Genomic DNA, 25484 nt, shown 5'->3' with positions numbered 1-25484 from the left:
AGACACAAGTTAATATTATTCAAGCCTGAGAAAGATGTACGAATTTAACAAATATTCAGAGAGATAGAAATTCTTTCAAGAAAAAAACAAATTCACTGATAGAAAAAAAAAACAATAAGTAGGTAGGTGGGATTCTCTTCACTCAATTTGGGGGGGGGGGGGGGGGGATTAGAGCGAACTGTAATGCTCTTGCAAATCTTGAAACAGCAAATGGATAGCATTAAGCAGAAATGCTTCAAGTCGCATCTAGAAAATTGGAGGAAATTAGGTTTAAAGTTTATCTTTTCCATAAAACACAATTTGCATTGACTTTCAATTCACATTTCGGCCGTTACATATTTTCCATGGGTTTAGTTAGTTTTGCTCAATACCACTCTGAACTAATTTTTTTTTTGAAAATGTGATTTGGTGCATTTCCCTCTTTATGCTTAACTGAAAATAGCCATCAATTTTATAATCTAGACTTTACTTCAAAAATCACGGTAGACTATTGATTATGAGGTTTTTCTTTTTTTTTTCAATTTACCCGCTTTTTGATGGAATGAAACTACATAGTTGCCATCGTCCAATAGCAATCGAGGATTGACTGACCGACGGATCGACGACGGTGCCAGTTTGTGCAGATACCTAAAACGGTTGACTGCGCATGATCCTCAAAAATAAACAACTGTCAGCTGCGACATTACTCGAGTTTTGAGAAACCTGAGTTTAGAAGTCGCATTAAATCATAGCTGTGACAAATCTGACGGCAACGTGGAACGTTCTGGCCCAAAAATCGATTAATCGACAACGATAGTCGAATTATTCGATTAATCTAATACCAATAATCGTTCACGTTAATCGATTAATTTTTGGTCCGATTAATCGATTAATCGGTTTCTTTCGATTAATCGCACATCCCTACTTCCCATCGTGAACTTCTCTGTGACTTCTCTTGAGTTCTCTGGATTTTTCTTTTCTCAATGGTAAGAATGGTTTCACATATTTCTGAACTCTCCTTGGAAATCATTTCATTAAGGATCTCTCATAGGTGATGAGCAACCAGAAGTTCGGTCGTTTCAGTAAAGACTCAACCTCCACTTGTTATCTATTGCGCTTCTTGACCATGTGCACCTATGCCTAACTTTAGAAACCTTCTCGTTGTTAACTGCATTGATATAGAGCAATGGAGCAAGGTTATTGTGAAGGAGTGGGAACCCCTCATCGCTGCTTGATAAGGGTGATTTCACGATAACAGGAATAGTTAAAATGTGAAATACCTGAGAAATAAAAGTGCACCAATTTTAACAGGATTTCATTACCTCATTCTAAAGGTATTAAACTTCCTTTTTCCAGCTTTGGCACGCTCTATTTTGATTCAGTGCAAAGTTAAAGTGATTGATAAACAAGCCATTGAATCAGGTATCAGCGCTTTCCGCGGGACTGCTGGAGGTCCACGCAAACATGGCGGCCCTGCCAAATTGTGTCGGTTACGTAACAGACACAGCGTAACCGACACTCAAAAATGTGAGATTAAAGATGATACAAAAGATGAAACTTGGCAATTCTTGAGTTATGAGGTGGAATTAATGCTGCCTTAAAAGTTTTCTAAACTTTGGAGACTTCGTTTTAGTTTAATACTATTAAATTGAGGTTTTTGAGTAGTGAGGAATTAGTGCTACACACGTAAAAATCACTGGTTTTCATAATAATTTAAGTTTTCATTGTAAAAAAAACTGACTTATCAGTAATGGTTTTGTCAAGAAGACTTCAGCGAACAATTTGATGGCAGTTTTGAAACTCCTGACTCCATCTGGCGAGATAAACACTGCACTTAATACAACTGCAAAAATTTGTTGCCAAATGTGGCGACACCTCTTTCTTATGACTTTTCTCGCTCAATAATAAACATTTCAATTCAAACTGGCAATTTTCTTGAACACTAGAGTCTCTTTTCAGCAAATATTGCCAAAGAGTTAATGATCAGTACTGATATGTTACCGCAAATTGCTCTTTTGCTTCAAAATCGGGGTTGGCGACGCGTAACCGACCGGACATTTTCGGCCTTTAAAGTCTCATATTATTAAATATAATAATAATTCATCATATTTTTTAGCATGGATAGGTTCAGGGACATCATTCCTATTGATTAATTAATTTGGTTTTCAATCGTTTTGCCCTATGTCGTTCATAACCCACGGCGACACGACTATTCCTATTATCGTGAAATCACCCATAAGTAGCCCGGAAAAAGCTGTTAACAACAATTGGACCGAGTTTAACAGAAAGGAACCAAGCCACATCAGCGATTGCCAAGTTTAACTGGGCAATTATATTTTTTACGAGAGAACGGTTGTTCGGATTCCTTTGAACATTTTAAGGAATTTGTTTCGCACCACGGAGAATTTTCACTGAAATTTGCACGAAAATCCACACAACCGTTTTCATGTAAAAAATTAAATTGCCCAATTAAATTTGGCAATAGCTGATGTGGCTTGGTTCCTTTCTGTTTAACGCGGTCCAATTCTCTACAGTTTACCCGTTAAGGAACAATAGGTTTTGGCACTTCATCAAGCAACCAGCTGAAATTTCCACTCATTCGCCAATAGCATTCCTTCGACGTTACCCTGTATCAATCCGGTTAACACTGAGGTTAAATAATTAGTAAGTAGGCAGGTTATTCGATTCCATTTGTACCTAGTGACATCACTGGGTACAAATTCTGGAGTTGCCATGACCCTCTTACATTTCTCTACGCATCACTTAGACGCGGTTAGATCACATGAAGTGCTAAAGGTAGATTCATACCAGCTATGCCTGGTTCTTCACCGATCACTCCAAATGGCTGATTATGTTATGTTAATTTGATGTCAGCTAGTCTGCACTAATGAGAAGCTGACCAGCTGACTTCACACTTAGGCTCTCATTCGAGGTCAAACCATAAGCATACCTGTCGTAAATCTACCTTGAGCAGGCACAGTATTCGAAATAAAATCCTGAACTTCTCTCTACTTGTTTCTGCAGCCATTAAAATGTTAATGATTCATTACCGAGGGAAGTCCTATGCCGAACCCTAATTTGCATCAAACTCAAACTGAGGACAGAGACAGCTCCTTTGTATCAACTAGTTACAGCACTATGACCAGTGGTCTAGCGTATCACCGCTTGTCTTTTGAGGTCTCTATTCATAAACATTTGAAGGTCTGAGCGTTTACATGTTCGTGCGTTCATGAATTGAGAGTCTAACTTGAGAGACGATCCCATTGTCTGTGCTCAGATAGGCAACCCAAAAATGATAATTCATCATCGAAATATGTAATTTTAGTCTTTTTGCTTCACATGGCAGCGCAGACAAACAGTAACAAATAAACAGACTGGTAAAGGGAGACAAGTGTATCAATTTTTTTATACGTGATATTTCTGTTTCGACACTTTTCACACGATTCCTAATAGCAAATTTTTATGTAAAACTTCAAACCTCTTTTCCTCATCGAAATTGAATGTGCCTTGATTCCTTTCTGATAGTGGCAGTTTATTTTCAGGTGCATTTCTGCCTCATTGTCTGTCTAATCTTTTCCTTTTTATTTAGGTTACAAGATCCAGGATTAGAACACGAGTCCAAAGTAAGTCCAGTTTATTATAAGCTTTGATTTAAATTTCGAAAGTGAGCCACCTTACAAATGTTTTCTCATTTCAGCTTTAATCTTAAGTCCTTGTCAAACTACAAAGGATTAGGCTTGTTGCCCAGAAAAAGTCTGTTTGAAACCAGCAGGTCATACTCATAGAAAATTTCACTAAAATCACCATGGCAGTGTCAGAAAAGTGTAAATGTAAATATTCAGCTTACGAAAAGCACTTAGACTTTTGTGTTTAATTGAACGATTTGGATTGGCTGACCAGGTTTGACTTCCCTAAACCTCATGGAAATGGCGGAATTTTAAGTAACATGTATTTTCCTTTAAAGATTTGGCTGTTGATTTTCAGACGCTAATATCGATCACTAAATTACATTTTAAAATCAAGTGGACCCTATGCATGAATTCTGCGTATCTGAAAAAGGGTAGTTTCAGAGTTTTCATATTACGAATTGAAAGTCTGTATTTTCGGTTGATACGCTGCCATTGCTGTTTACATATTTCTATCAGAGTTAATCAGTCAATATGTAATGATCGCCCCGACTCTAACTTACTGTTTTGATTGTGGTTTTTTGAGTTGTCCTTGGGACCTCTAAGGGGCACCAACTTGGAAGGTACCCTGCTACTCTGCCTTCAAAGAGGGCGGTACCTACGAGGAGAGATCACTTATTACTAAAATATAATTTTTTTTCTCCTAATCTCAAACGGACTGCGTTATCTATATATTTAATATCCTAAGGCCTTTTTTGGCCTCCAACAGTTTGTGCTAATTCGATCTTGGAAACTACTGGACCGATTTTCCTCGGATTTGTTTTAAATGAAAGCTCTTACGCTGTAGACGTGCCAACATCCCTTGGTTTTTCGATTTGCGCGACCGACGTTGCAAAATTTACCTAGATTTGATAACGACATATTTGCATTTTTGACGCTGGACAGTTTGTGCCAATTCGATCTCGGAAACTACTGGACCGATTTTCCTCGGATTTGTTTTAAATGAAAGCTCTTACGCTGTAGACGTGCCAACATCCTTTGGTTTTTCGATTTCCGCGACCGACGTTGCAAAATTTACCTTGATTTGATAACGACATATTTGCATTTTTGACGCTGGACAGTTTGTGCTAATTCGATCTCGGAAACTACTGGACCGATTTTCCTCGGATTTGTTTTAAATTAAAGCTCTTAGGCTGTAGACGTGCCAACATCCCTTGGTTTTTCGATTTGCGCGACCGACGTTGCAAAATTTACCTCGATTTGATAACGACATATTAGCGTTTTTGACGCTGGACAGTTTGTGCTAATTCGATCTCGGAAACTACTGGACCGATTTTCCTCGGATTTGTTTTAAATGAAAGCTCATAGAGTCTAGATGTGCCAAGACCCCTTCGTTTTTCGATTTGCGCGACCGAAGTTGCAAAATTTACCTCGATTTGATAACGACATATTTGCGTTTTTGACGCTGGACGAGTCATATGGTTGGGGGACCTCCCACCCTCTGATTTTCCGTTTCCCTCTCCACGTAAACCCATCCCTACCTGCTCACAACACGTGTCACCCTTCTACCCTAGCATGGGTCCTACGGCAGTTTCACTCATGTCGGGGGTCGGCTCATGTCTTCCTCCAAGAGAATTGGTGATTTATCTTCACCCTTTCGCACCGTTACATTTTCAAAAAGTGTTCTGATTTTCTTTTCCAGGAGTGTTATTTATTTTTCAAGGTTGTTTCTTTTTCTGAAAGTAGGTAATTTTTAGTTTCCTATTCTTTGTTTTTGAATTTATCATTTTGCCTCCAGGAAGTCCTCTAAGCACTGGTAGTAGCAAAATTTGGCTCGCGAAGCGAGCCAACAGTTACTCGCGGAGCGAGTAACTGGGGGTCCAGGGGGCTTGCCCCCGGCTAGCGGCGCAAGCGAGCGTAGCGAGCTGAAGCAGCTAGTACATGTGAAGGGTCAAGTGGATAAGGGTGTGAAGTAGCTTTCAACATTGCCATTTTTGGCTGAAGGTTTTCCTTGTTTTTTGACCTTCTACTGATCAAGGTGTGATAAACTTTTTGGGACAGTTTTGTTTCCGCTTTCAGAAAAAAACCCGCCGGAACGTTTTGGAAAATAGAAACTCAAAGATTAAGAAAAAATCATAAGCCAGTTATGGCAATGGAGAGCTTCTTAACACCTTTACTCATTTGACGATTCATGTAATTTCTGCTCAGCCTGATGGAATCTTTCAGTGGAGGGATTTGGAGATTCCTCACAATGAGGGGCGGGGAGAGGGAAAAAAAATCTGAAAAAGTGCTGTACGTCATCTCTAAACAGACCTTCGGTTGGTTTCTCTTTTAAAATAATGAAATTTCTTTTAAATTTTGTATTGCTCTAATCCAGATCCAATGGTTCTGCTTAAAGGTTGGACATGCTACGATTTTTTGCCCATCAACTCAACTCAATGTATCATCTTGATTAAATAAGAAAAGAAATCTGCCTTATCTTGTAAGCCAGCCGAAGGGGTTTTTCTATTTTATTCCTGTTACTCTGTAAAACTACCCTTTCAACTTTTAGTGCAATAATTGCAGGAATGCTAACTTACAGTAAAACGCAAAATCAGTATCTGCATTCCATGGGGTCTTATGGGCAGGTTTCAAGTTTATCTATTTTCTTTGCGTAACTCTTTCAATTTGTGCTTTCATATCACTATAATTTCATTCATTAAATCGTGTACAATTATTATGTGCATTGGTCAGTTGCACAGGTGACAAATCCTGTTTTTAGAAACGTTGAGTTATCGTGTGGGCCATTAAAGATTAATGAGCCGACGCACAAAATGGTACCTTACGTAGTTTCCAAAAAACTGCAGGAATTAGATTCCTCAAGATGTTGTCATCCATACCATAGATACAGTGACATCACTCACACTCAGGCACAACAACACACTCAGCCGTGCTCTCGGACATGGATGTCATTTTACAGAATCTTATTTCTGCAGTTTCTCGGTAACAACTCGTATGATTTTACGCTTCGGCTCATTTATTTTTAATTCTCTATTCTACAACCCTACTTTTCCCAAAACAGGATTTGTTACTTGTGAAACTGACCCATTAGTGCAGTTACTGCAAAGAATTAATTTACCGCGCTAAAAGTTGGGAGGGCACAAAAGCGATGAACTAAGAATTTAGGTTTTACTTGTTCATTCAATGGACAGCTCCTCTTCAGAAATAGATGTACTCATTTATTTATTTATTTATTTTTTTGAGTTTTAACTATATGCAGAAATTCTATAAACTTCCATTCTCAGATTCAATGAATCACCTAATGTTTTTTAATATTTTTTTCAGAAAGTCATTCAGTGCCGAGCAGTTAAAAGGACTTTTCAAACGTCTATCCGAAGACCCAGATGCAGTTGAAGCCCTCTTAAGAGATACTAGCGCAACAACAACTCCTAGAAACAATAGTACTCCTCAAATTGATGCTGCAACTGTACCTGCTTATGACAGGAAGAATATCATATCTTCCCGTTCCCTTTTCAGGCCGTCCATAGGTGGAAACAGTTCAACTCCACCTGTCTCTGCAAATAGTTTATTTTCTCAACAGCGTTTCACCAAACGGAAAACTTGCAGCAAGGAGCAGTATCCAGACTTCACCAGAAAAATAATTCTAGTAGACAATCATTGTTGTAAAGTACCTGATGCCAAACAATTAAAAGCATACAGGGAGAGCAAGCGAATCTGTGACACGATCGTTTTTAAAAAAAAAATCAAGTGAAATAGAAATCAAAGACAAAATTAAGAAAGTCTTTAAACAGCATATTAAGGAAGATGAAGAAGTGGAAATACTACAGGATGAATATGGAGATTCAGTCAAGATAGACCTTGAGCCGGGCTTAGAACTTACAGGTGAAATCGTTTTCAAAAATATGTACACCAAGACAGTAATGTATGCTCGAATTCTCTCTCAAAAGTCAGTAGATGATTTAAACTCTTCAGATTCAGACTCTGATACCTTACTTTGTAAAAACCGCACAACGTCAAATCAAGGATCCAAGAAAATCCCAGATCCTGAAAATTCTGAGTCCTCTAATTCGGATGTAATTTTAACTAAGAAGCCCAGAACATCAAATAAAGTTTCTAAAGAAGTCATAAATCTTGAAAGTTCTGATTCTGATTCATTTTCGCCCAAGAAATCTCGACTGTCAAATTCAAATCAAGATTTCAAAAAAACCCTGAAGCTTGAAGATAGTTCAGATTCATCAGAGTCAGATATATTTTTACCAAGAGCCTCTTCCTCATCTAATTCTGGTCACTGTCAACCAAAAGTTATGAAGGCTCCTTCAGATCCAGATGGAACCTGGTATTTTACTGATGAGTTTGGTATCACACATAAACTTGTTGATGTAAAATCAATCACATCTGCTGGAATGAAGAAACCGTCAATTGAAGAAGTAATCCGTTCCTGTACCTCTAAAATCAAGACATCGGAAATAACAAGGATCACTATTCTGCGTGGTTCTGGAGAATCAGTTCTGGCTCAGCTGCGGTCGGACCTCAAAAGAATCGGCCCTGCTTCATCTCTACACGTGAAGTTTCATAACGAACGCGGTATGGGAAATGGACCGTTGAAAGATATGTTTTCTATAGCATTTCAAGGTATGCAGGAATCTACCTTTTTGGAAGGTGACCCTTACAACAAATCTTTGAGATATAGGTTTGCAGGGATACAATCTGGTTTTTATGAAGACATGGGCGAAATAATGGTACTTTCCATTCTTCATAATGGTCCCTATCCTGTATTTTTAACCCCAAATTTAGTTTCTCTCATTCTGGAAAAATTCGACGAGAATACACCTTTGACCATAAATGATGTTCATAATGCCAATGTCAAAGCGGAGATACAATCTGTCATGGAAGCCACTAATTGTCTGGCAGCAACGCAAGCGCTAGCAGACTCTCATATTTTTAGTGCAGCAGGAACGTACGACCAGTTCTCTTCCGAAAATTGGCAAGCAGAGAGGGAGATAGCAGTTAAAGGTTAGTTTCAGATCTCGCTCTTGATCCACTGATTTTTGTACAATCGTAGGTTTATTGTGAAGTTCATGTAATTTGTATCTTCAATGCAGGTTCGAAGATGCACTGTCCCGTGTTCCAGCTTTACCATGCCCTCTAAGTTAAATTCAATCAAAAATAAGGGGCAACGGCCAAAAGTGGCGCCTAAAAAATTAGCAAAGCTCTCATTTGAAAATTAGTTGGTGCTACTGTTTCATTTAAATCTAAGGATTCTGGCAGCATTTCCAGAGAAAATAAATCTCTTTCAGAATGTAGTTGGAGCAAACTTGTAAGCCATAACTCATTAGGACTTACATACCGTTCTGTTCTTAATCCATGATTATTCCAGGAATTTGTCAAATTGTTAAGACTCTGCTGTATCCTAAAAAAGTACACGTAAATTAAACACAACAAGTCTAGAACAGACGACTGGTGTAAAAAATTGTTATCTTCAAGGTAATAAAAGATCTGTCGAAATTTTGAGGTCACAATTAAGTTAACCTCTGCCCACAATCTTTTTATTCTTGTATTATGCACACTTCTACCTTGAATAAACGGTGAATCAATGTTGCTGCGTCGTGATTCCATGAAATTAATCACTTCGGCATTTTCTGTACCCCAATCCCCACGCACTCGCATAGGCAACCCATTTTTATCCACTCCTTGAGTAAATATATCTAAAACTGTTTCAGCTTTTTTTGTTGTGGCAAGCCGAAGATAAATGATTCGACGGCTGAACCCATTAGTGCATCCATGTACGTACAGGTTCCAATTGACGAGTTTCTCGTTACCATCCAAGTGCCTGAAAATTAAGCAAATTCTTGTAGAACAGTGTCACAACAAAATAGTTTTTTTTTTTCGGAGAAAGGGGTAAGTATGGTATTAGAAGTTTTATCAGTTCAGAGACAATTTTTACTTTCTCGCTCCCCTAGGGTAGAGAGGAAGTATTGTCATCCTCCAAGAAAAAAAAAAAAAAAAAGTTGAAATTTCATCATTTCTAGACGTTTTAAGGTCCCAGGAGTCAAAATAACCATACTTGAAAAAATGTGTGTCCGTCCGTCCGACGTCCCCCAAATCTGTCTACAGCGATATCTCAGAATCTATCTGTTCGATTTCATTCAAAATTCTCACAGAACACCATATTTATGGTCTCCTTATGCACGTCCAACGATTTTGGGGTACGCTAAAATTTGGGGGGGCTAGGGTCAAATTGGGTTAAAGGTCCATTTTCAGCAAAATCACACGGAAAGCTCATTTTGAGGGACCGTAAATTTTGAAAAATGCCTTTTAATTCTTTAAAAGTGGGCATCAAGCACATCACCTGGGTCATTAATTTAAGTTCCTAAAAGATCTTTGGACTAAACTCAAAATTCAAGGGATTACGAGGCCCAAAAGTAGGGCACTTTGCTCCGCGACATCACACAAACAACTCATTTTCAAAGACTGTAAATTTGAAAAAAATGCCTTTCATTTCTTCGAAAGTTGGCATAAGAGCACCATCTGGTTCAATAATGTAAGTTCCTATGAGGTCTTTGGACTAAACTAAAAATTGAAGGGTTACGCATCATATAGCGAGGAGAGCACTTCGGTCACACGGAGAGCTCATGGACTGTAGATTTTGAAAAAATGCCTTTAATTCTTTGAAAGTTGGCTCAAAAGCACCATCTGAGTCATTAATTTAAGTTCCTAAAGGATTCTTGGACTAATCTCATAATTGCAGAGGGGCCGATAGGAAACGCTCAATTCTCTGATAAATGAGTCGGAACGCTTCTAGATAATAGCAGCAAACGCTTTGAGTCAGGTGAAACCTAGGAATTCAAATGCATTATATAATGCATCATATACTATTTCCAAAATTACTCCGTAGGTATACGCCAAGCAAAATTAGACAACTAATTAGGTAGGTACTTACAATATACAATATATAGTTACTATGAGTCATCAAGCTGACGCAAGAACTGACACATCTTTATTAAATACTAATATGTTTGTTGTTAATGAATTTAGAATCCCGGCAGATTCCATCTTTCGCGGTTCCTTTTTACGAGGTACTAAGCACAAATATAATATAATAATACGGCACAAATGTGACTGATTAAATGCTTGTTACTTAATAAAGGCATAGAGAAAAAAAAGGAGGTGTTTGCATTTCGGGCATCTTGGAGTATTTTGATGACTTGATGACGTAGGTGGGTACAGCTACAGGAACGTCCCCTTCACACTGCACCCACCTACGTCATCAAGTCATCAAAAATTCCAAGATGCCCGAAATGCAAACACCTCCTTTTTTTTCTCTATGTAATAAAGAGGTTATAAATTGTTAGAATCCGAGGTATGTTGACGTTTGTCGACAGCAGCAAGGAGATGGCGCTCTCAGCGCTCTCTATTGTTTTCGCTTTGAATTACAGGGATACGCGGTAAGGAGATGGCGCTCCTGGCGGGCGTGTGATGAACCTTCCAGCAGGTAGATTCGCCCGCCAAATTTAAAATTTGGGAGATGCTAAGCGAAAACCGTTTAGTTTTAAGACTATTTGAACATCGAATAGTCATTCTACCCATTCAAGTAGATATTTGATGGCTTTTGACCGTGCTTAAGGAGAGATTATAATATAAAATCGTATCTGAAGTATGATGTCAATGAATCTAATGGATCCTAATGAATCGTAGAAAAGCTAACATTTTTACGGATCGCCATCTTTGACAGAAGACTTTGTTAATCAATTACATATTTAATTGAAGATGCCTCATAAAATCAACAAGTCGAGTCCGAATATATGAATTCATCACATATCGCGAAGACATTTACAATAAAGTTCAGTGGTTTGAATAAAAATTTCATAACTATTATCCTGTGATCAAAATTCCAATCAAACTTTATGATTTTGTAAAATTGGCAGTATTTTTCTAAATATTCCAGTAAAAGTGTCTATGCCGGCGCGAAGCGGCGGCTCGAGCGAGAAAGTCCCGTGCGGTCCCCGCACCAATCCGCTAAGCGGATGGGGGGGGGGCGAAGCCCCCCAAATGCCGGCGCGAAGCGCCGCGCATAGATTGGCCGGAGGCCAATTTTTTTTCGATGGTTAAAGTCTGAAACTACGTGACTTAATTGCGACGTTACAAAACGTTTGCTAAGATTTTACTTTTGAACAGGAAAATCGTTGCTTGAATTTGTCAGAAAATTTCCCAGCTTTTTCTTCATGCTTTTGAGAAAATTTAGTAAAATGTTTATGCAAATCTGTACAACGGATTTACTGTAAGAAAATAAATTGTCGGCGGAAATTTTGCGACGTCGGAATTGAGTTACATGGTTTCAGACTTTAGCTTTGGTTTTGGTTTAACATCATAGTGAATACTTTATTTACGCCACTGCCAAAGAATTTGCCTCCCAGTTTGTGGGTGGTGCCAACTTAGCAAATAAAACACCTGGATCACATAAGGTTTCTTGAATTCTTTTTTCAGGGAAAATGAAGGGAAAAAGAGAGCTTTAAAACTAGAAGCATAGGTTTGTGGCAATCTCGGAAGTTTGGCATCTAAAATTTTCTTTTTCCTTTTCCTTTTTCGTACTTAAAAATTTCTGAAATTTAACAGGACTTTGGAGCAACTGGTCTCGTAAAAAAAGCTGTCAATCAACAAATTATAGGCTAAATGAGTTCAAAAAGGAATCTTGTTTGATAGTTAATGAGTTGATTTACAGCCTGGATATGTATGTATGAGCCGCTTTTACGGCGCACTAGGGCGCTCTGCGACGCCTACCCGCCACAGGAATCTGTCATGGTAGAGATCCTCCGGAAGCTGGCATCTCTCCATCTCTTCACGGATGCCCTCTACCCACCGTTTGGCTGGACGCCCTCTCCGTCGCCTACCTGGGGGGACCCACTCCAACACCTACTTCGGCAACCTGGTATCAGCCATTCTCTGCACATGCCCATACCATACCAATTGCTTGGTCATGATATCATGCACAATCGTCCCTCAACGCCCATTATCTCTCGGACCTGTTCATTTCTGACGCGTTCTCTTCTCGAGATTCCAGCCGATCTTCGCCAGAAATCCATCTCTGTCGCTTTGAGCATTTCTTGGGTGCGCTTCTTCAACTGCCACACTTCACATTTAACATTTGACACTTTTACATTTAATTTTTTAATTAAAATCAGCTTGCCAGTTGTTTGGGCAACAAATCTTTACCACTGATACAACACAGAATAGGACAAGTCATGCTGCTTTTCGCCTTTTGCATGCATTAAGCCACAAAATATCCAAAAATCAATCCAGTACGAGGGAGGTAGGCAAAAATAGACCCGTGTCAATAAGCGTCCTTTTCTCTCCCACCCAGAACTGATTCATTACATAACCTATATAATAGACTTTCGATGGTGAACTGCTTAGGTGGCAGGCCATAAAAGTAAGTAATACATACCACATGTAGTTTGCACCTTTCACCCAGTATTGTCTTCTTCTTAGCCTTCTGCGGCATCGATTGAGTATTCCGATAGGATCAATCAATCGGACAGAAGAAATGAGACGCTCCCATGTGACAAAAATCTGCCGAGCTTTCAAACTGGCCCATATGTATCTATAACCCATTGATGGATGTTCCTGTTTGATGCTGGAAATCATATTGGACAGCTCTTCATCACTAATGTTGCTGTAAGCTCTAGCATCATGTACATTGTTCAGACGTCTAAAGTTCCATAGAGACTGCCGAGAAATATTCAGAGCTTTGGCAATTTTCGGCCAGGTTAAGCCGCAACGGTGGAGTGTTACAACTTGGTCCACAGGAATGTCTAGACGAGGTTGACCCACATGCTGTTCTCTTACAACTGGTAATCTTGACTCAACACGGCTAGTGCAAGTTGCTTGCATTAGAAGACTATCACATCGATACAACTGATGGCGAAAGAGATTTAAAACAGAAAGTAGAATTTCACTCACATTTTCATCATCAATGAAAAAGTCTTTGATACGGACGAATGTCGAGTAATAATGAGCAAGGTTTGGAGCCAGCAAAGCTAGAAAATCAGCATTGCCTTGCTGAATGCAATTTCCTACCAATACAAAGTTTCTGAATGTACTTTCCAGAAATTCCATTGTTCTTATCTGCAGTTAGTTACTTGAAGAAAGGGTGCAAGTAGCCTGCAATTTGAAATACTCAATTGATTTCCTGAAACAAAAGAATGGTCAATTAATTCAACTTCCAGGCGATAGTTAGGTTGGGGAGTACAATGTTTTTCACGGATAATTACGATTGACAATCAGTCACAGACAATGTTGTAAGAGGGTACTTTGTCCTTCCAATATTCTACTTCAATAAAAGGTCCTGGTGGCAGCTTAGTGGTGGTGTCCGCATTCGAATAATACCATCCTTGAGGGATAGGCCTTTGCACCCGCTCACTGCGTTAACCCATGAGAGCGCATTTTGTTTTCTAACCATAGATGGGGCATATTTTATTGTTCAGTAGTAATTAGTACCTTGGGAGCTCAGAAATATGAAAAATATTAACAACAATTCGAGCAGCATCAACCAGCTCTTTACTGTCCGTTAACGAACTATCAGTCATGACATGCATAAAAGATGAAATCATATAATTTACTTACTAACATATTGACTTCAGCGGATTCAAAGTTATTAATGACTAGAGCTAAAGTAAGACAGGGATAAATCAAATCAAATTTTGAAAATAATTGCAGAAAACAGTATACATTACTTAGTTACAGATAACACAAGAGATGCAGATGGCTTGGATTCACAAGTTCACATAAATACTTAGAAATACCAAGACTTACCTCATATCAGAAAAAATCGAAGGCGAAATCCATGGATAGAATAATGAAATCAGGAAACAAGAAAATACTGATATGTAAAAACTGAAAAAGGAAAATAATCAAAATCAAATGCAAGATTCTCAAATGTAAATAAACTAATAAACTGACTGGAGGTTTTTGCGTTTGGCCAATCTAGAGTACCTGTATAGCGAGAGTATGGACATATGTGAAACTCCGAAAATCCATCAGGCCTTCACCGATGCTTCTGCGGATAAAGTTAGGGCCCAGAAATGCAGCCAACCTATGAATTTCAATTATTCAGAACGATTTACTAACAGAGATGGAAAGTGAAATTTCACGTTTTGAAATTTCATGAAATTTCACGTGAAATTTCATGAAATTTCACAAGGCCCGAATAAATTTCAAAAAAATTGAAATTTGTTGATTTTTCAAAGAAATATTGTTACTAAGCCTCGGAAACGGTTCAGATGATCCTCCTGCTGATGCAGCAGAATATGGCCCACTAATGAGATGCTACACCCAAAGGAGGGGCACAAGGGGGTTTTAGAGAAAGTTAGCCCTAACCTAACCTCCAAACCAAATGTAAACAGACATGTACCCAGCAAATCGCGTGGCCGTGGACAAGATTATAAGAACATCACACCCTTTTAGAAACGTTTTACTTTAGTACTTATCCATTTTTGAAACTGAGATTTCTGACTCTAAAATATATATGTTGGCAGTTTGGCACTGCTGAGAATAATCTTTATAGTATAATTGTTAAATATGTAGGACATTAAGTTGGTTCAGAAATATACCACTAAAAGTGCCGTTTTTTAGCATTACAATTTTTAGCATCAATTTCTCCAACGTTTCTCAAATAAAAGTCCCCCCCCCCCCTCATAAAAAAACTAGTATTTTCATGCCGATGCGTGGAGGAAATTGTTCTTGTGGTGGAGCGGAGGCACTCAAGTGTCAATGATGCATTACTTACGAAAATTAAGGACCCATGACTTACATAACGACGGTGAAACTACCAAACCACGTATCTCGTTTGCGGTGTTTAAAATCTACGCTCACATTTTATTTTTTTGAAGGAGAACAAATCAATATCATTCCTTAAAATTTTCACAGAATTTTCTCCTCACGAAGAGGAAAAATCACAGAAATTTTCGAGACTGGATGTTAAGTAGATTTTCATTTAAAAAATAAAGTATGACAGGAAGTCTGCGACGTCGCAAACCGAGATACGTGGTTTGGTAGTTTCACCGTCGATAAGTGACATCTGACATGACACCGAAATCTTCGTGATAAAAAACTGAGCTGCTGGAAGAGTGGGTGGTGAGGTTAGGTTAGGTCAGGGGGGCTGAAAAATCTCAATATCGAGAATCACCGTTTCTAGGCGTTTCTTGGCCTCTTGAATGTATCCTCAAAAGTTTCAATAAATTTCATGAAATTTCGTGAAATTTCATGAAATTTCATGAAATTTCACGCGTGAAATTTCACTCGAATAAATTTCATGAAATTTTCCATCTCTGTTTACTAATACTATTGTTACGAACCGTCGTTTATTAAGCACGTGTTTGACTCAGTTTTTGCATAAATTTACTCAATTTTGCGGAAGAACGCTCATTTATGTACATTCTTGGCCATCTTGGTTAGAATTGGAACCTGCAGACTGGCAGTGAAATTTTGTGCGTTAGAAGTTGGTTAGAAGGGTGGCTGCACTTTTGGGCCCTAAGCCCTCCATGAAGCGATCTGTCCATACTCTCGCTATACAGGTACTCTAGGCCAATCCAGATATTCCAGACCAAATTTTCATCAAAAACCAAAGTCTGTCATCGGTGTCAAACTCGCTCCTAATGTAAACAAACGAACGGCGACATAGTCCGGAGTAAGCCCTTTCCACACGTTGCAAGTTCTGCTGCAAGTGAGCCGAAAGTGGGAGTCATCACTCATCGATGATCGTGAAATTTGCGGGCGGGACGCAAATTTCACGATCATCGATGAGTGATGACTCCCACTTTCGGCTCACTTGCAGCAAAACTTGCAACGTGTGGAAAGGGCTCTAGAGTACCTGTAATAAAAAGCGAATTTTCGCGATCGAATGTCATTCATCAAACGAATTGATCAGTGCTGAGTGATGCCGACGATCGTTGATGTCAGGAGCCAATCAGAGCTCAGATTTTTTTCCTAAATGAAATTAAGAAGAAAATAAGAAAACACGAAACACTAAGAAGGGCCGTTTGTAAAAAAACTTGCGCACAACTCTGACCGCGGAGCATCAGTGCATCGTTCGCATCGGTTTCACCGGTGCAACACATCGGTGCAACCGGTGCAACACATCGGTGCCACCAGCCTTCCCCGGCTTTTGATTGGCTCGCAATTTTCCTCAATTTTCTTTAGTTTGAAAGAAAATTTCTCGTGGAAGCCTCTCTGAAGTGTTTCTCAAAGCGACTACAAAGCTATTGATATATTACACATCGAAAGGCCTCTATAGACGATCAAATTCCCGAACCAATTCCGATCAAAGTAGCATCAAAGTGTCGGAGTCATCAGTCTGAAATTCATAAATTTGCTTAATTTTAAAATGAAAACTTGACAGAAACGTTTCCTGTCAGGAAATGATGAATGATGGCATCCTGTCTGATCTCACTTTGATCAAAAAGTGCGGCCGTCAAATTTGATGGTAGATGGTGACCACCAGTCATCAGCATGTCTACTTTGATCGGAATTGGTTCGAATTTGATCGTCTATAAAGGCCTGAAGACTTTTCCTTTGAGAAACTGTCATCAATGAGCAGCTTTGACCGCAACAAAGGACCGCTCACACTGAGACAGGTGCTCAAAGTTTCTGCGCTAGGCTTTCGGGTACAGTAATACACACCATTTGTCACTTTAACGATAAATTTAGAGCACAAGTTGTTTAAGTAAAACCAGGAAACAAGCTTAATTTCCATCTGTATGCTGCAGTCATGAGATGCTGCTCTCGGAAAACGATTCCTGATGCAGACACTAGTAGATACAGAACTGAAATGTAAACTTTTGATTATTACCAAAGTAATTGTTTATGATGAAAAAGTAACACTGCTAAAGCTGAGACTTGAAGGAGAGGCACAATTAAATCCTCTTCGAGGAAAAAAAGCAGATCAAACCGACGAGCTACTTGGCTTCAGCTTCAACCATTAAGAGCAAAAGGAACAATGAAGAAACGCCATAAACTTTAGAAACTGAAGTGAAAAGGTATTAAGACGACACTGATTGAAAGACAAAAAACCATTTTAGGTCACAAAAGATGATTTTAAATTGAAAGTTAGTCAAATTTCAGATCGAGAACTGCTGGTGGCTATTTGCAATGTTTTCTCTTTGCAATGAAAATGAACACCCATGGTTGAGGTTAGGTTAGGTACAGCTTTTTTTTGAGACTTGATTCAAATTGAAAGTAAAAAAACAGAAACATGGTAGGTGTAATCGTTGCCTACGAGAATGGAGAGGCCGTAACTACGATTCTGTGACGTCACACTAGTAGATGAAACTCGGCCGCGGTTTAACACGCGTTCTTATGGGAGAACGCTTGCCGCGCGATGATTTCTCGCCGATATCTCTTTCAGGGTTGATCTGACGCAAAATTTCATAAGAACCGTTTAGAAAGAGGATGAAATTTCACTTTAGAAAACTAACTAGTTCATTTGTGACATTGTCTAAATATCGAGGAAATGAATGCGTAATACCGAAAATCGTTACTCCACTCAGATTCAAACGGGCCGCTCGCGCAACTTCGGCCGATCGAGAGCGACTCTGATTGGTCCACGCAGCGACTGCCTCACTCATCGATGCACTGATGACCCGGAGATGCTTGTTGTTTTCGGTAAATATCTACTAGCTTGACGTCACAGAACTGACTAGTTACGGCCTCTCCATTCTCGTAGGCAACGGTGTAATATATCAATAGCTTTGTAGTCGCTTTGAGAAACACTTCAGAGAGGCTTCCACGAGAAATTTTCTTTCAAACTAAAGAAAATTGAGGAAAATTGCGAGCCAATCAAAAGCCGGGGAAGGCTGGTGGCACCGAATTGTTGCACCGGTGAAACCGATGCGAACGATGCACTGATGCTCCGCGGTCAGAGTTGTGCGCAAGTTTTTTTACAAACGGCCCTTCTAAAGTACCTGTATAGGGAGAGTAGCGACAGATCTGAAACTCCGAAAGTCCATCAGGCCTTCACCGATGCCTCCGCGAATAAAGTTATTAAGCCCCACATACACGGTAAAAGTGGACCTTAATATTGGCTTAATGTGGGAGTCACCGATGCGTTGTTGAGCGGTGACCTTCAAAGTCACTTTAAACAGCAGTTACACGATTAAATCGGCAGGGCCTAGCATTGTTGCCGAGCCAGAGGCCCAATACAAATTTTTCATAAGAGTTCAAATGGGTTAGTGAACATATTTATACAACCCTGACAACAGTGACTTAACTTGTTTGGTTTTTTAAAATTCTGGAAGTGCACGTGAATATTGAAGGTTATGTGTTGATTGTTTTTTGTTATTTCCAACCATGAAAGAAATTCCAACCGAACATATTATGATTATTTTGGGTAGGTGAAGTATTGTTCATAGGTTCAGAAATAACTTTTTTGGGCTGAACCACTACCCTCGTGGATTTGTCATCGTGCACACAGCTCTACCTGCTAGCAACTCCCTGCATGATTTACCCGGCTTGGGCATAATTTTAAGTAGGACCGTTCTCTTCACGTTCTTGTTCCTATCGATGAAAGACATTTTAATGACTGAAAATTGCGAAACGCATGCGAAAACGAATAAAAAAACTCCACTAACCACACTACACGACCGGGAGAAAACCAAACACAGAGCAATCCTCCAGAGGATGGCAGACAGGGCTGCCAGAAACGGGACTTGAGAAAGTGCACAGAATTTGAGTCCAAAGTACAAAATAATCCGAAATTTTGGGGGAAAGTACAAAATAATCCGCGAGAAAGAAAGTACACAAATAGTACACATTTTTTTCAAATATACACAAAAGCACGCCAAAAGTACTTGGAAGTCTACAATTTGATCCCACGATTGAGTAGAATTAGGTAGAATCAACCATTGAATAACAGAGAGGGATTTCTGCGGGAATTTTAGCCTAATAAATTATTTGCGCCACTAATTCGGCGGGAAATTTTAAAAATTCTTTGAAAACTCGAGATTATTTCCTAATTTTGAAAAAAATTGTACACAGAGTACACAAAATTTATGGGCCGCCGTATGGGTAAAAATGCGACAACATTTCAACAAGACCGAGAAAATATTTTCTCTCCGAGAATTTTTTTTCCCCCAACGAGAAAATATTCTTGCTTGAGAATTTTTTTATCTTCGCGAGATAATAATTTTGCTACCCTCGGGAGAATATTTACTTTAACGAGATAATACTTTCTGCGCCGACAATTTTTTTCGTCGCGGAGAGAGAAAAAAAATGAATATAAATTCACGCCTCCGTTCCTGCGTTGCCCGACTGTACAATTAGGAGGCAGCAACGTTTTTGGAATGGTCATAGTAGAGTACCTTTATAGCGAGAGGCGAGAGGCGAGAGTATAGACGCTATTAGTGGCGACGTCATCATAGGGATTCTCCATTATATCGAATTGGATCCAAACAATAACATTGGCATAACCTCTTTCAATGCTACCAATGTGAAAAAATCGATAGATATCGCTTTCCTGTGACGTTGCACTAATAGCGTCTGAGCTTAGGCTTAGGGCCCAAAAGTGCAGCCACCCTTCTGAGCAACTTCTAACACACGAAATTTCACTGCCAGCCTACAGATTTCATTCTAACCAAGATGGCCAAGAATGTACATAAATGAGCGTTCTTTCGCAAAAATGAGTAAAATTATGCAAAAAGTAAGCCAATCACATATCATGGGGCTCCTGGAGACTTGCCTCGCTCCGCCAGTGCTAAACCATGGCTAAACCGAGCCGAACGCACGGTCTACGTGATGCAATGTCTTTCCGGTGTACTATCCATTTCAAGAAAGTCGCCTATTTCTTTTTAGCAGCTTTTTAGTACAGGCTGGCAACGTAGTGACGGTGGCTTGAGTGCATAATTTCTCTCTAAACTCGGAAGAAAAATTATCAAGGCAAAAAATATTGCCTCAATAAAAAAAATTCTCGCGGCAAAAAAAAATAAATTCTCAAGAAAAAAAGTTTCTCGTTGGGGGAAAAAAAAATTCTCAGAGAGAAAATATTTTCTCAGTCTTGTTGAATGTTGTCGCATTTTTACCCATACGGCGGCCCATAAAATTCGGCGAAAGTACACAATTAATCCGAATTCTGAAAAGTACAAAATAATCCAAAACGAAAATCGATAGTACACGTGTGTACCGAAAGTACACGTTCTGGCAGCCCTGAGTGAAAGCTTGCAGCCAACTAAACGGCAAGGAACAAAAATCTATAACTTTGAGAGAAAAAAATTGAAAACTCGAGATTATTTCCTAATTTTGAAAAAAATTGTACACAGAGTACACAAAATTCGGCGAAAGTACACAATTAATCCGAATTCTGAAAAGTACAAAATAATCCAAAACGAAAATCGATAGTACACGTGATGAGTGATGACTCCCACTTTCGGCTCACTTGCAGCAAAACTTGCAACGTGTGGAAAGGGCTTTAGAAGTTGCTCAGAAGGGTGGCTGCACTTTTGGGCCCTAAGCCCTCCATGAACCGATCTGTCGCTACTCTCCCTATACAGGTACTCTATTTCATGCATGCCCATTGTTTTGATGAAATTCCTAACCTATCCGTGATTTCCGTGCGTGTTTTTGCTGATTATTCAAAACGCGGGCATTGTTCCATTGTTTACAATTGTTAATACTTCTTTTTCGGTAAGATGTTTCTTCAGCACTTTTCCTCTTCCTCTGGATGCTGCCAGTCGGTCGTCAAACCAGATGATAGCAACAGCCCTAAACTCTGCCAGAATTTCAGGAACTATTTCTCGATTATTTTTGGAGTAATTAGAAATTGAGGCACTAGATGCATAAAGAGCACTTCTCAATTGCAGTGTTACAGAATCTCTGGTTCTAATTAATTCCTTGGAGAAGACTTTAATGGGTGATTTTCCAGAATTCTTTCCATAGAAAATTGTAGAATCCTAAGAAATATTCAGTAAAATTGTCAGTGAAATGGATGCATTTGCTTTTCTTACAATGAATGAAATATTATTGGAGACTGGAACACTGCAACCAAGAAGTGCCCTTTTCGCATCCAGTGCCTCAATTGTGGCCCTTGATCAATTTGAAAGAATGTCCGTCCTGTTTTTGGCTGCAGAGCTGTCACAGATTGATGTTGATCCAGGATGTCATCCAGAGGACCCTACACACTCCTAATGGAAAAGTGTACCATGATCGATTTCTCATTTTTTTATTGCATATTGCATTCAACTCGTCCATGGATGCTGCTCCAAAGCCATCATTGCAGTCATTGCACCACCTCTAGAGATAAGCCACCGTTTTTGCACAATCAGCACTTGAAGTTCCTATAATTTCTCCAATGCAAGGAAGCAGCGAGGCAATGAAGAGTCAAGAAGACCTCTCTTTCTTCCAGCACTGAAGAACGTGGTTGATAGAAACAAGGAAACCCTCAGTTAGTGAGAAGTAAGGGAGACAGTGGGAGAGAGAAGTAATCTGATTTGGATCGTCAAGCCAAAAGGCGTGCGGTGTAAAATTCAAAATATGACAGTCACTTGGCGTTGGGGTTTTCCTGATTTCTTTATTGATACACACAGCCAACCGTACTTCAATGCAGAAACGAGGGATCTCTTTGACTCCTTATCGCCAACTTCAAATGCCAATTGTTCAAAAACAATGGCTCGTAGAAGGTTAGGTCCTGCTAAAAATGGTGAGTACAAATGAGTAGAAAATCAAAGTCATATGAATAGAATTTCAATTCATATGAATAGAATTTCAACTCATATGAATAGAATTTAACTCATATGAGCAGAATTTCTCTGTTCACTTTTCGCCGACTCATATGACTAGAGATTCCAACTCATATGAGCAATATGACTAGAGATTACAACTCACATGAGTTCAGCGTTGAATCTACCGTGTCCGATATCTCAGAAACTGGTCACGGCATCAAAAGAATTAGAAGATCAAAATGTTCTTATTTTTCAAATTTACAAGTTATGTCGGTGTCTCCTGGTCAAAAACATCACTTCTGAAAAATGAAAAAAATTTAACTCATATGAGTTGAACTTTTCTACTCTTATGAGTAGAATATTCTAGTGATATGAGTAGGATTTCTACTTGGGTACCGGCCACCCCGTTAAAGGACCCGCCATACGCCCGCAACTTCTTGTTGTTGGATTCAACATTATATTTCTTTATTATTCAAGTGTATAACTAAGAAGGGAGGGACTGTAAAATTTGTTGGCACCCGGCAGGAAAAACCCAAACTCAGCTCCGGAAATAGCTCACCCTTACGCGGAGTTATAGATCCTTGATTGGATTAATTTTTTCTGTGCTGTCCATGTAAGTTTCAACAAAACCTTTTTTTGAGTATCTTGCATACTCCTAAGATGCACTACCAAGATTTATTTTAAGTCTATACATATAGCACTCTTTCAGCACTGCTCAGTCTATTGTCCCTCTTGAAAGGTTGGGTCAAGTCGCTTTGTGTCCTTTTTCCGATCTATTGTTCATCTTTGTTTCCCAGAAATTTAATTTTTGTTTCTCTCACCCACAGGAGAGGCTTTGAATCAAGTCAGAATGCTAGTCAAGGACTTGAGAAAAAATATTAATCTGGAAGACTTCACCCTGATTGTACCATCAATTTCTGTAGGAAATACGGGTCAGCTAGCTATAGATTGCTCAATTCATCATTTTAATGCAACAAAGATCTATCAGTTTTGGCATAGAGGAGTACTTCCAGTCATTGGCCAGAACCCTTTCGATGAAAACTCTTCGACACTTGGTTTGGCTGCAGAAATTTTTGCAGTAGAGTCCCTGAAATTAGTGTTTTTTCAAATCAGATCTGCTATCGTTAAAAATAGTGAGACAGAATTTTTGAATTCAGCAATAGATTTCTTTAAAAATCACAATGTTAAACAAATTATAATTCTTTCCAGTTCTTATGCCCAAAATAGACTTGATGCTCAGCTAACTGATAGTCAAGTGCGTTATGTTGCCTGTCCAGTCATGTCGAAAAACTATAAATCGGAATTCGATGAGCTTACATGGAAACTTTTAGAGCAGTATGATGAAAAAAAAAACTCCATCTGTCTCAGTGGAGCTGGTTTTGTTTCGAAAGTATTTAAAATATGTCAGAGTAAAGAAATGCCTTGTTTGATCTTACTCAAATTTTGCTCTGATGGTGACAACATTCCAGATGCATTAGATCTCATTTCCTTTCTTGATTCGTGGCTACACATCTATCCCAGAAGAGAACACAATGACAATTTGAAAACACCACCTTCCTGGAAATTTTTGTTCGGAAATTCTGGTCCACAGGAAATTTACTAGTAATTTTCATGGCTAAGAGAAATCTCTTGAGTATCAAGAAACTGTCAAAATATATTTTCTTTTTAAAGTAATAAATGTTGAAAAGAAAGAAATTCTTGATACTGCAGAGTATTCTCCTTTTAGCGCATTGCGCCCCATCCATGACACTACTCGAGACTATTTAATGTGTGTAAAACTGCATCATTTCCTTCAGAAAATTCATCCTTTGCATCTCATTCACTAGCGTAAGCATTACTGAAATTGCATAACCGTTGAAATAGACAAACGACTTATTGGAATGGAAATCCCATTTTATTCTTTGCTCCCCGCTTTTCACGACAGCGACATGACTTGGCGGATCTAATACACAGAGAACAACGACGGTACAAAAATATGGTACCTACTAACCTTACACAATATGCAATGATAGTACCAATACAACATTCCTCTGTGTTTTTTTTTTTTTTTCAATTTACAAATGTATGAGGAATACAAGATTTTAGTTATTTAAATTCTAAAAAGAAGCATAAAACGCACAGAAATGCGGAAAACAATTTAAATTGCAATACTCGCCAAGTTTAATTACGGAGGTAATGTTAGTGTGCTACGTTTAGCTTATTTTTTGAAGAGGGAAAGTGAAACAAAAATTTAATAAAATTTCTTAACACTTTAAAGTTTTTCACCCTATCTTTCTGCTCCCGGCTTTCCTTAAGTTCTAGTTCCATCACCTCTAGTCAAACTGCTGGTTACATTTGACAAGAGGATAACGCGAAAGTAGCGTTTCATCACCTCTTGTCACCACAAACTTCTGGTCTTTAGCTTTGGAAAAGCTGAATTGGAAAAATTTGAAAATATCTGACAAGTACTCTGACCATTGACTTACAACACAATCTAGACTGCGCACTAGGTCCGACTTTAGTCGGGGGAGGTGAGCCAGGTAGGGGGGTAAATTAGGGTAAAGACACGCCTTCAGCTTAGTTGATACAGCCGGATTTACGCGGCATAGGCAAGACTGGCATTTCCATTGTCTCGGTATGCATTGCAATCCGGGGTGCCTATCGTCTCGCCGAAATTTCCTAATGTGCGGCCCAGATTGTATTATACGTCAATGACCCGGACCTCCTGTCTAATGCTTAGAGGGATAAATTTAAATCCTGGTCTCTGATTGGTTAATATTGCCTTCCACGGAAAACGTTCCTTCAGCAATTCCTTGTTTTTCCTTTATTCTTCTCAAACATTGTTAAGGGCATATCGCGGCATCTGGCGTAGCTAGTTTACAACTGATTTTTGCATGCATGGAGGAAATTGAAATTATAGAGGTAATGCGCCTTTTATTGGTGGCATTTGGGTGGCATTTCATTCCTATATTATTCAAAACAATAGCACAATTCTAATCAGAGGACAAATTGACAGATAAGAGGTGATAGAACAGGTTCTCGTTTGAAAAGAGAATACACGCTTATTCTATGGTTAGGTATGTAGCATCTTACCAGAGGTGATAGAACCGGCCCTAAAGAAGAAAAATACAAAATTTAATGCCAATAGGAGGTGAGTCAAACAAAATTTAAAGAATATTCAAAAGTCTGAGTTTACAAA

The 25484-nt window shown here is 39.0% G+C and overlaps 2 protein-coding genes across 3 annotated transcripts; one reads left to right on the top strand and one right to left on the bottom strand.

The window, feature by feature from the left end:
• Nucleotides 1-146: 146 nt before the first annotated feature.
• Nucleotides 147-14957, bottom strand: LOC109040431 (uncharacterized). Its single transcript, XM_072306477.1, has 3 exons — nt 14415-14957; nt 13048-13791; nt 147-9435 (listed from the first exon to the last, which is right to left on the bottom strand). The coding sequence occupies exons 2-3, from the start codon at nt 13716-13718 to the stop codon at nt 8799-8801; spliced, it is 1308 nt and encodes a 435-aa protein (XP_072162578.1). The 5' UTR covers nt 13719-13791; nt 14415-14957; the 3' UTR covers nt 147-8798.
• Nucleotides 14958-21007: 6050 nt separating this feature from the next.
• LOC109040447 (proteasome assembly chaperone 2) lies at nt 21008-24562 on the top strand. 2 transcript variants are annotated; one of them, XM_019056399.2, is made up of 2 exons: nt 21008-21139; nt 23134-24562. In XM_019056399.2, the coding sequence occupies exon 2, from the start codon at nt 23157-23159 to the stop codon at nt 23907-23909; it is 753 nt and encodes a 250-aa protein (XP_018911944.1). In that variant the 5' UTR covers nt 21008-21139; nt 23134-23156; the 3' UTR covers nt 23910-24562. The 2 variants fall into 2 exon arrangements, with proteins under 2 accessions (XP_018911944.1, XP_072162590.1); XM_072306489.1 differs by having other exon boundaries at nt 21133-21272.
• Nucleotides 24563-25484: the final 922 nt, after the last annotated feature.

The sequence above is a fragment of the Bemisia tabaci genome, chromosome 1 (assembly GCF_918797505.1).
Source record: "Bemisia tabaci chromosome 1, PGI_BMITA_v3".
Classification (NCBI taxonomy): domain Eukaryota; kingdom Metazoa; phylum Arthropoda; class Insecta; order Hemiptera; family Aleyrodidae; genus Bemisia; species Bemisia tabaci.
This window is presented reverse-complemented; position numbering and strand designations above follow the sequence as displayed.

Coding starts and splice junctions, on each gene's coding strand:
- LOC109040431 (XM_072306477.1), bottom strand. CDS start 13,718: ATGGAATTTCTGGAAAGTACATTCAGAAACTTTGTATTGGTAGGAAAT. Junction 9,436..13,047: donor AAAGGTGCAAACTACATGTG/GTATGTATTACT, acceptor CTTAATTTTCAG/GCACTTGGATGGTAACGAGA.
- LOC109040447 (XM_019056399.2), top strand. CDS start 23,157: ATGCTAGTCAAGGACTTGAGAAAAAATATTAATCTGGAAGACTTCACC.